The sequence below is a fragment of the Phascolarctos cinereus genome, unplaced genomic scaffold (genome assembly GCF_003287225.1).
Source record: "Phascolarctos cinereus isolate Bilbo 61053 unplaced genomic scaffold, phaCin_HiC Scaffold_8;HRSCAF=390, whole genome shotgun sequence".
Classification (NCBI taxonomy): domain Eukaryota; kingdom Metazoa; phylum Chordata; class Mammalia; order Diprotodontia; family Phascolarctidae; genus Phascolarctos; species Phascolarctos cinereus.
The window spans coordinates 31,125,537-31,137,703 of record NW_027556291.1 but is presented as its reverse complement, the minus strand read 5'-3'; the positions used below and the strand labels follow the sequence as shown (position 1 = coordinate 31,137,703).

Here is a 12,167-nt window from a genome sequence, read left to right as displayed (position 1 = left end):
CTCAAGGGTTGAGACACATATGTCACCTTAACTGTTTGTATATGTGTGGGGGAGGGGTGGAGAGGAAGGAGACTGAACAGATCTTAACAGTGACACACACGCAAATAATTACCGCAGAACCTCTCGCCATTATGTGTGTTATAATAAAGACTGAAACAGAGGAACGAGGCCAGTAGGGCAGAATGATTAGCAAATTAATTAGGGCACCACAAAATTCTTTTATTTTTTTCTCATTTGAACTAAGGTGCTTCTACCTTCATTGGAGTCATTAATGTCTTGTCTGTCAGTAATGAAAAGACATCTTGCATTTCAGAGCAAGGACTCCGATTCCTTTCAATACTGCCATGTGATGACAGCGGGACTACATTATCAGGGTCTTCCCAATCTAACTACCTATCAGCAGTCAGAATACAAGTGTAAAAAGGGCCCTGGGCCTTGAGTTTTTCTTCCCTGATTTGAGGACTGAGGAGAAGAAATACTTGGCTTTGACAAGAATTCCACTGCTCAGCTTTGAAAAGTGATTTTGCTAAGCATCAAGAAATCATAGGCAAAACTAACAGTTCCTTTCACCCAAATCATTCTGATGTCTGCATGTGTAGAAGGCCCTCATATCACTGCCAACTTCAGGCCTAGCAGCTGCAAGCACTATTTGAGACCAGCTTAGCTTTTTTTTAAGGAGACCCTGTTTTGCTCTCCAGTTTGCTGACGTGCCAAGTAGGTAACAATAGTATGAAATAATAAAATTCCCTAAGACTCTTGAGAACATCTTCACAGCATACCTGGATGTTGTACATCCACCAGGAAGGCACGTGCATGCCTCCCCCACCTACCCCAGGTGTCGGCTTTCACAGAAACAGTGTAAAGTAAAAACTACATTAGAGGGATCAATTCACTGCACAGGCGTGTTCTTAGTTAAAGGGGCGGGACTGAGCCTTGTGCCAGAGACAAGGGCTTTGGGAGGAGTATGTTTATCAACTTTAGGGTCAAATACCTTTAGGCTCATGTGCACACATATATGCATACACATATACATATACACACGTTATGCATGATCTGGTCAAGTTCTCAAATGATTACTTGTGCTGGGGCTTAGTCACTGGAACTCAGTGCTATAGGACTAGGTTTTTAAATGTGAGTACTTCTCTTGTTTAGCTAATAATTTACTTTGATTTGTGCACTTATCTTTCTCAGTTATTCTGGGGACCTCAAAGCACTTAGGAATTTTCCCAAATTCTCCTCTTATGTTATATCACCATAGCATTGGATTTCATGTGAACCTTCTATGGCAGCCAAGGATTGTTGCTGGCATATTCTGTTTATCCAATCCCTCTGTGGAAAGGCCTGCAACTAAATTTCTGATATCATTTGCTTTAGTAGTAGTAATAATTTGGCTCACATTTAAACTTTAGGTCTCAAAAGTACATACATTTACTTATTTGATTTTCCCAATAACTCTCGGAAAAAGGTGTTATTGGTGCTATCATTATTATCCCTATTTTACAGATAAAGAAACCGAGGTACAGTGAACTTCAATGACTTAACTGGGTTCACATACTAGTAAGTCTTAGAGGCCTCCAATGTAGGCTGACTCCAAGGCCAGCACTGTTTCCACTAAGCCCACTTTCTCAAGCATTAGCAACTTCTCTAGATTACTGAATTCAAGAGTCACAGATAGCATCAAGTATAAGATCTGAGAATGTCAGTTAAAAGGGCCCAAAACTCTCGAGAACAGTTGGATTAGGGGTGGGCTCATATCTTCTCAAACCCATTCCCCAAAAGGAACCCCCACTACATCACAGTCAACTAGTGGGCATCCACTCTCAACTTCAAGAGCTGATGAAGGGTGCCCTGTGCTTCCCAGGGCACCCCAAACTGCTCTAATTGCTGCAAAGGTTCTCCTGGCGTCTAATTGAAATTGGCCCATTTGCAACTTCCAGGTCATTAAATCTTGGCTCTGTCCTCTAGTGCCCAGTACAAGCTAAATCCCTCTTCTACATGACAGAGTTTCAAATAGTTGAAATTAGCTCTCAAGTTCCCTGAGTTTTTTCTTCCTTCCCCACTCCATGCCATAAACATGCACTTCCTACTATGGACCTGCTATGTGACAGGCACTATGCTGGTCACTGACGATTCCAAGACAAAATGGAAACAGTCCTTGCCCACTGGTCTGTTCAGCAGTCACAGGATCACAGCACTAGAAGGGACATAGGGGCAGAATCTGAATCCAGCTCCTAACTACAAAATCAGTGCTCTTCTAGCTGGAAGAGACAACATATATGGATAGACATGTAGGTACATAAGTATGCACACAGAGATATTCTGAGAGCTCAATTCCAAACTTCTCATTTCTCACTTGGCTGTGCTACTTAGGATCTTCTCTGACTTTTCCACCATGCCTCCTGGTTGGGCACCTTTCCTAGCTGTACCCCGACACGACCTCCTACTTTTCAGCTTCCTTGACTTCTCCCATTAGGTTGTGAGCTCCTTGAGGGCACAGCCTGTCCTTTTTCATACTTATATCCTCAAAGCTTAGCACAATGCCTGGCACACAGTAGATCCTTAATAAATGTTTATTGACCGACACGTACATGTAGTAAGGAAACGGAAAAGGCACCTGAGGTGATGAAGGTAAGAGTGGCTGGATCCCAGTACATTCTGACTGTTTCTTGATTTCAAAAAAGCTTCTTAATAATAGCTAGTACTTAGATAGCAGTATTCAAATATTATCTCATTTGATCCTCACGATATGCCTGAGAGGTAGATCCTATTATGACACTTTTACAGATGATGAGATGGAGGAAGAGAGGAGTTAAGTGAATTACCCAGAGTCACACAGCCAATAAATGTCTGAAATTGGATTTGAACTTAAGTCTCCCTGAGTCCACTCTAGCACCACCTATTGCCTCTTCTTACTTCATTGATCAAAATGCAGTCTTGAAGGCTCCCCTCAGACAAGGTACCTCTCGTGAAAAGGATGCAAGAATCCATTACAGATCCGTTACTGACTGACCCATTGAGTATGGCTACAAAGCAAGGTATTAAACAAGGAGCTATACCATCAGCCTAAATGAGTTCTCTAATGTTGTGGGAGATTTCCTGGGTAAGACCTGCCAAAGAAAAATCATTCCTTTTGATAGTGAGGGTATCCAAATGTTATTGACAGTTGACACTGTACTCAATGCATCAAGCCCTACATTTGAAACAAAGGCTCATCTTTTACCTTCAGAATTTTGCCACACCAGCATGTGGTGCCCCCTCTGTTGTTAGATGAGATGGTGCTAATCTTGTCATTAGCACAGTTTGTCAAGGAGCTTGCTTGTGTCTTGCTCGATGTTGACTCAGAATAGCTCTGGCCTTTAGCCAGCGGTGCTGAAAACATCATTAGTCAGCTTATAATAAGCTCAAAGGGAAGAGAACCAAATTTGGCATCATCTGGTCCAATTCTTAGTCATTTCTGCTCAAATGCTCTGAAAGGCGTTTTTACACCACAGCCTTTTCAATCTGCCAGCACTGAAGTATAGAGTCAGATCACAGGTTTATAGGATTTAGAGGTGGAAGGAAATTTAGAGCTGGAAACTGAGATCCAGAGGGGAGAAGGGAGAAGGGTCTTGCCCAAAGCCACACGGAGCAGAGGAGGGAGGCAAACCCAGGCCGCCTCCAAATCTAATGCTTTTATTTGGATTTATTAGCATTCCAACTGGAAAAATAATTCAGGGCTTCAGCTCACTGATAGCCTTGGTGTAAGGAAAGGGCCTCTTGCCAGCATGAAGGCCCCCAGACATTGCTCTTTTCCAGACTAACTCCTGATCCCCAGGACTCCGGCACCTGCTTCTTTGGCATTCCTGCCACCACTAAGTTTTCTACCTGGCATCCCCTGCCAAATCTGATGCAGGTTTTCAACTTCTCCTTTTCTCTGATGTCTCAGAAACAATACCACAGTATTTCTGTAGGCTTGGCAAGGATTTTTGACTACTGACAACTCTAGGAAAAATAGATGAGTTTCAAATAAAAACCCCAAAAGACAAATGATGAGAAATCTTACAAACCTCTATGAAAAACTCTAACTACATCCCAGCTATTTACTGAGATGGAAAGTGGCTTGACTGGCTTCATTCAGCAAGCAATCAAGCATTTCTTAAATGCCCACTCAGTGTGTGCCTGTCAGACACAAAAGACAAAACCCAAGCACAGTCCCTTCTCTCCAGGATCTGACTTTACATTTGACTTACGCTCACTATTTGGGGCTTTCTGCCTTTCGCTTTCTATATATACACCCTATCTTCCCTTTTCCTCCTCTTCTCAAGTAAAGGAGTTCCATTTCAACTTTCTTCACTGAAATGGATCACTTCTGTCCCCTGAAGAAGAGCTCTAACCTCCTCTAGAATTCACTGACCTCCATCGCTGCCTCCTGCCCATCTGTTATACTCACTTTGGCTTTCCTTTATCCATTGATAATGAGTGTACCTACACTGGGGACTCATCTCTTGGGAGTCAGCCAGACCCAAGGCATGTTGGCTTCTCCTCTTTTTATCCCCAGGGCTGTAACTCATTCATTTCCATATCCTTGATAAGAAAATTCCAACTTAGGTCCTTACACACACACACACACACACACACACACACACACACACACACACCCTTCTCTCTTACCTGAAAGCCTTTTCAACCATTATTTCCCCAAAGTGGGTCCCCACAGAACAATCCTCAATCAGGGGCAAAATTTTACCAATCTACATTGGTCTAAGGAAGCTAGGTGGCAAAGTGGGTAAAGCTCTGGATTTAAGAGTCTAGAAGTCCTGAGTTTGAACTCTGAGATAACTTACCAGCTATGTGAGTAGCGGCAGGGGGTGGCAGAAATAAACATTTGTATAGCACCTTCTATGTGCCAGGCACTGTGCTAAGCACTTTATAAATATCTCATTTAATCTGGGCAAGTAACTTTTTCAGCCTCAGTTTCCTCATCTGTAAAAAGGGGGATAATTATAGCACCTATTTCACATGGTTGTTGTGAAGATCAAATTAGATAACATATATAAAGTGCTTTGTAAACCTCCTCTTCCTCCTCCTCCTGTTACTACTACCACCACCATACCAGTTTTACCACCAAAAACCCTTCTAACAAGTTCACAGCCCAGCTCTGCTATACATGGGCTTTCGGGTTGCCTTCTCTGTAGAATACAGAAGTTGGACTTGATGCCAGGTCCTGTCCAAGTCTGAAACTCTATATCTTAAAAAAATGTACCCCAAGGAGTCCATCCTATCTACAGCAAAATATTTCTAGCAGCACTTTTTATACTAGAAAAGAATCCAAAACCAATAGATGCCCATCCATTGGGGAATGGCTAGAGAAAATTGTGATAGATGAATGTAGCAGAATATCACTCTGTCATCAGAAACAGTGAATATAAAGGATACAGATAAGCATGGGGAGTCTTACATGAACTGATGCAGAATAAAGTAAGCAGAACTAAGGAAAACCATATCCACAATTTAATGCAACAGTATAAACAGAAAGAACACCCTGTACCCCAAAAGCCCATAAGTGAACACTGTATAATTATAATGACCAAGCTTGGCCCTAAAGAAAGGATGAGAAAATGTACCTACCTCCCCTCTTTGAAGAAGTGGGACATTTGGGGACTTTCTAACTCAGTCTAAACTTAGGTTAGTTTTTTTCTGAATTGCTTTCTCCCCCCCCCCCCGCTCTGTTTTATTCTTTATTACAAAGATATGGCCTACTAGGTAGGAGAGAAGATATATTTCGAAATGTAAGTGATCTAAAAAGATAAGATATCAATAAAATTGAAAATAATTTTTTAACAAGTTTAACGAATTTGGTAGATGGACTAAGTAAAGAGCCAAATAATTGACTTTTCCACTCTTTAAATTTTAGGTGGTAGGGAGTGCCACGCAGACCTGGCTTAGCTCTCTAGAGCAAATTTGCCCAATGCCATTGAACAATCTTAACTGACCTGCATTCTTGTTTCCAGAATTCTTTGCAGATCTAGATTCACTGATGGGGCCTTTGACACAACACAGCACAATGACCAACCTGGTTCGTTACATCCGCCAAGGACTGTACTGGCTTCGCCTGGAAGCCCACCTGTCCTAATGACTGAGCCGTCATCTTCATCATCCCACAGTTCTACCTCTACCAGTGGAACTTTGTTCATTTGGGAAACATCTTTGGATTTGCGTGTTCATTTTCATGCCTCTTTTGATATCTGCAGGAAGCAGAAATCAATCGATGTAAGTGGACACTACATCTCCAGAGTAGTATATGTTAAGTCATCTAGCGATTGTGGGTTATTTTAGCTACATATTTACAACTGTGTACCCATTCTATGCTTTACAGAATACTACATTCCCTGCAGTCTTGTTTCATGTCCACACTGCCTAAAACTAAAAATGGAAAGAAAGCACTTTGTGAAGATGACGGATTCCCAAGAAATAAAGCATAAATGTATACGAAGAGAATTTAGACACAGAGAACCTGCAGAGATGAAAATTTTATAAATCATATAGCTGTCCCCCAAATCTAAACTCATATGAGCCAGAGAAAAAAAGCCTTTCACTGCTTCATTACTGGTTAGGATTCATGGCTGAGGTCGTGTGCTCTTCAGTGACAATTTTCATTGTGAAACTCCCTGGGGAGATGCCCCAATAATATCTAAGAACCAACAGTGTTAGAAGACAAAGCAACACACCAATGCCACTCTAAAGATGCTAACCAGTATGCTATTAGAGGGTTTCTTGGGTTGCCTTTTGTTTTCATCACCTGTCCTAATTCTCTGCTGTCAAATTAGAATAGTGAAGAACAAAAAAACAAAAAACTATGGGAGAGAGGGCCGGCATTTGTTTTGAGTGGTTTGGGCAGTCTACTAACACATTCCCTTTCCATTCTGGAACTTGACAAAGTTTTCATCTTTCCCTAGACTTCCCTTGAAGAAGGGCTCTCCTTGACAGGAAAGCTTGGTTTAATATGTGTGTGTGTGTGTGTGTGTGTGTGTGTGTGTGTGTGTGTATGTGTGTGTGTATTTATATATGTGTGGGTATATACACATATGTATGTATATATGTATATATATACATATATACATATATATACACATATATATGTATGTATATATACATATATATACATATATATGTATGTGTATATATACATATATATGTATGTGTATGTATATACATATATATGTATGTGTATGTATATATATATATATATATGTATATATATATATATACACACATGTATATACATATGCCTCAATGGGAGGTACAAAATCTAATGCTACACTATAGACATGGCTACTGCAGATGGAAGCCATCTGGAGGGACCTTGAACCAGTAATTAACCCTGATAATACCTGCTTTAGAGCCATTCCTCATACTCTGTTGGCAGGTTGGCACTCTTTCATGAAATAGATGACAACATCCAAGTTTTCACTACCTAGAAGTAATACTATACTGTTTGATGACCTATGGGCTGAATTCTGTATCTGGCCCTATCAGCTTCCTAAAGTTCCCATTGTTATATGGGTATTTTTGCTGATTAGCCATATGATCAGTTGGGGTTGATTCGGTTCAAGTCTATACCATCATGAAACAATTCAGAGGTAATCCCAAAGGAAATTACAAATGATCTAAGTAATTGTGGGCCCTTTTTTTGCTTTGAAGGGAAAAAAGACATGGGTTGTATGGTAATACTTTATATAGTGGTACATTTAAGAAAATCCTGAAGATCTCATCACCAAACATGTCACTCAATTTGGCCACGTTTCCCCATCAATTACAACTAACCATCCATACCTTTTACTATGCTTAAAATTGAGTTTATATCCAAAAATACTGCAGTGAAAAATTATGTTCCATCTCACCATACACCTATGAGGTATCATCCAAGCATTAGCTAATCATGACTGCCTCGTAATGCAAAACCCAGAATAACCTTTAATCTGCTGTTCATTAACTTACAGCCAGATCTTTTAAATATGTGATTTCAAATCTGATCTTGAATATTGGGGATGAGAAGAGTTAGGGAAGGCACATTCAGAATGGTATTTTTCTGGAGGTAGGGACACACAGGTGTCTGCATTGTAAGAAAACCACCTGATGGTCTCTTGAGGATTTCAGTTTTCCATCCATCGGCTCTGTGTAATGCAAGGCCTGTACATTCAATACAGACAACTGTAATCCAAGACTACTGTGGACTACTGAACAGAGACTTCTCAAAATTTAATCTCCACAAACACCACAATACAGTGCCAGGGGCAGTTTCTCAAGGAAACTTAAGTATTAGCTTTCCCCTGGCACTTGTAGAAGAAAGATTCACCTCTGATTTCATGATATTTTCATTTCTCCTTGACATACACTAGGGAGGAGGCAAAGAAATCTTCTGCCTGATTTTGCCACCTCCAGTGGCTAAATTTCAAGGCTCTGCCAAACAGCAGCAGCAGCAGAATCCTAAAGTCTGACAGATGAGCTTAGGCTTAGCAGCCAGATCATACCTGACCAATGTTGCTTCAAAAACAGCTTAGGGATCAACTAAACCTGGAGGGTGAACCACTTTTTTATCCAGAGGGGATGACGCTTTGGGTTTCATCGTTAAGGATTCGTACTGGTTTATCATTTGCAATGTGGTGGCTAGAGTTTGTCTGTAATGTGTCTTAGTTATGGAGACATTCCAAGGTTGGCCATGTTGATGTATTAAGTGCATTTCCACAGCTCAGACGCTCAGGAGAGAATAGAGCCCAGGGTCCCTTCTTGTGACGGTGGAGAGAAGTCATATCTCCTTAGCTATTTTTTCCTGTCACTTCTTCAACAACAGAGGAATGTCTTCAGAGCAGCATCGCGGAATCTACTTCAACTGACAGGTATAGATAGGAAAGCCAAGCACTCTCTGAGCTCCATCAGTGCTAATACAGAGAGACCCCAACCTTCTTCCCTATAAGTGCCACCCGGTCAGGGTCCAGTACCCTCTGTGATAATCCAAAATACCATTAGTGGCAGTGTGAAAAGTTTCTGTTAGGCTGTAGGCTTGGATATCATTTGCATTAGCTACAAAATTTGTTAGTGATGTTGTCATTTTATTGTATCAGTGTGGTAGGTAGGATTATTTTGAAAATAACTTACTAGTATGATACTAAGGATAGAAATTTTGCCACTAAGTATGTTGCCAGCCAGCCTGTAGATTGCTAATCACTTAACAATCTGATTGAGAAAACAATGGTCTTTTTTCTGATTGGGTGACACCATTGCAAAGGTAGATTAGTTGTTGCTAGTGAGAAAAGATTCAAGCTTAAGGTCCCCTTTTTTCCATCAGAGTAGAATGATGCACATCCTCAGTCAGTGAGCAAGTGGCTAAATTAGAGCTGTTAGTGAAACTGTGTTTTGATTACACTTTGGGACATTCTGCCACTGAACCATACATATTCCATTCATTCATACCATCTTAGCTGCTTTGAAAAGATTTTTGATCATCTTTCCTGCCACAAATTTCTGATGTTTTATTAAAATTCCCCTTCTGGAGGGGGTGTTGGAAAGTGATTTTTAAATCATGAATGGAGTTCCCAGGGGACCTAGTTACCAAATAACCAACTTCTTAACAGACACAGGTACTGCATGACCTTGAATCAGTCCTTTGCCCTCTTTGGGTCCTTTTTGTCATCTTTGAAACAGCAAAGGGAGTTGGATCAGGTGGTTCTCTCTCTAGGGCCCCTCCTACCTCTGTGTTTCTGAGTGAAGGAGCTGGCATCTGATGACCCTTTGATTCAAACACTGGGTCACTACCATTTATAACCCTATACATACACACACAAAACAGTCCCTTACATTGAATTACAATGAAGTTAAACCAGTTGCTTGATGAAAGGCAGCCTAAACAACTGACTGAATGATAGATTTTTTTTTCTTTTTGCACTTCAACTGATACTACCTTAACACAGCCTTATTTGTATACTTAAAATCAAATCATTTTCATTGGGATTAGCAGTAGAAATAGCATCTGCATATTTGACATCCAGGTCAAACAGGTAGGTGAGTAGATCAGCTAGTGTCAGATAGTAGTTAGAGCATCTGATTGTTTAGGATAAAGAAAGAGAGCTGTCTACCTCCCTTTCCGTTTTCCACCTCATAAACATAGAAGCCCTCTTAAAATGCCATCCCGTTTTTCGCAGTAATCAGGCAAGTAACTGAAGATTGCATTTTGTGTATATGAGGGGAATGGGGTGGGGGGAACCCTTCTGAGCCAGATTGCAGTTGGGGGGAAGGGGGGATAACCCTTCTGAGCCAGATTGGGGGGAGGGGGGAGGGGGGAAATCTTTCTGAGCCAGATTGCAGCTATAGGGATGGGGCAGGGGTGGGGGGAACCTTTGTGAGCCAGACTGCAGTATTTGCCCCATTTGGATCCTGACAAGCAGGGATAATCGAAACCTTCATATGAGGCCCATGCAAAGTCAGGGGACACTGAACTGCATTTTCAGAATCATTATAAATAATCATTCTTGTGAGAGATTGGAGCTTTTCCATTTTATCATCTGTGCACTGTAGAAAAGCAAGTGTTTGATAAAATTCATTCAAGATGCCAAATGCACATTGGCTATTCAGTAGTACTCCTTACCTTACCCCCAGCCTTGGTGGAAAAGTTGACTTTTGACTTCTTCATTGACCTTAAGATGGGAGCTGGAAGGTAGGGGATGGGTGGTACAATCAGGAGGCCTTTAAAAACCCCAGCCCTCTCTAAAAGACAAAAGAAAGGAGGACATAGAAGTACAAGTGAGCTTGTGTGACCCCTTACAAAAAGTGGCTAATGAAAGTTTTCAACCTAGGAGCCCTTTCATGTCGATCCTATTTTCATCATCTGCCAGGCCTTGTATTCTTTCCTCAGCAATTTGTGTTTAAGCTCAAGTGGGTAGGGGGGAAGGGGGGAACAAAGTCCCCAGACTTGGTGCCTTAATAAGAATCTTAGATGCTCCCTACCTATTTGGTTCTTAACTAAATTAAACCACTGGGCTGATGGACAGGAGAAATCCCAGTGCCTGCTTGCCAAGGAAACACAGCATCCAACAGTCAAATCCAATCACCTCTGTCGGTAATCGGTCAACTGGATTCCCTTCTGCAATGCCAGGGTCACCTAAGGGCCTACCAGAGAAGCAAGTCTCTGTCAAGTATCACCTAGTAGGAGATGCTGAATCAAGCTAAGCTGGCATTATTCTTCCTTCTCCCCCAGCCTGGTAGGTGGGGTTTTATTCCAAATAGTGCTCCCAAACTCAATCAGCAAGGCCAATGACTTTCCCACATGTGCATATGGATCCATGTCCACGCTGTAAGATTGGTTTTAGAGAGCCATAGACCAACAGAAGTTGATGTTTTACCTTATACATGACTCCCTTTTTCTATACTTTCCGAACTAGGGGAGTATTTTTGATCTTCTGGTTTGGTGAGGTAGGTACAACACAGACATCAGGGCCCTAGGAGGAAAGAGGGTGTGGCAAGACAGAAGAGAGCCTCCATTAGCAAAGGAGGCTGAGTCACAGAAACTTACCCTGTGGTTTCCTGCTTCTAGAGTGAGGAGTGCTAACAAGTTCTCAAGTCATCTCGGTCAGAATCCCAACGGGGTCAGTGGGGAGATGGCTGGGGAGTCCTTGTTTTGGTTTTGGTTGGGTTTATTTTAATGTCTCGAGTATCATTTCTAACTAGACATAATAGCGTAAGCTAATATTTATTATGGTTTTCCTATTAACATGGAAATTTGGTACTTATCACCCCAGACCCCTTTGTTGTTTAATTATGCTTTTACTTTACTGATTCAGAAATTTGATTTCCGTATTCAAATTCCAAAAATTAAGAAATATCTACTGGCTAGCCTACACCTGAATTCCAACTCTAATCTTTCTTATATCAATTCAACTCATCATATTCAGAAACTCTGATAAGGAATAATTTGTTCTTCTAGCTAACATCAAAAGAACAAAGACTTTTGGCTATAACATTAAACATTGATCAAGAATGATGTCTTCCTCATTTTGACCTCTCATTCACTCAGTTTTCCAACACATGCAGAGTATGGGGCAGCAGTGTATAACAGCTAAGTCCTCTGCCCTTGAGGAGCTCGCCATCAGTATTTAATCCTGGGGAGAGTGTGAAACCCAAACTTCAGGGTCCTC

The 12,167-nt window shown here is 41.3% G+C and overlaps 1 protein-coding gene across 6 annotated transcripts in view; it reads left to right on the top strand.

The window, feature by feature from the left end:
* AFF2 (ALF transcription elongation factor 2) overlaps positions 1 to 6,744 on the top strand; it is a 499,551-nt gene extending 492,807 nt beyond the window's left edge. For 5 of the 6 annotated variants that reach the window (XM_020974795.2, XM_078147880.1, XM_020974798.2 and 2 more), the window contains one exon: positions 5,991 to 6,744. In XM_020974795.2, coding sequence (XP_020830454.1) covers positions 5,991 to 6,112 — 122 coding nt within the window. In that variant the 3' untranslated portion in view covers positions 6,113 to 6,744. The remainder of the gene's footprint in view (positions 1 to 5,990) is intronic. The other variant, XR_002322059.2, reaches the window with a different exon arrangement.
* The last annotated feature ends 5,423 nt before the right edge of the window (positions 6,745 to 12,167 follow it).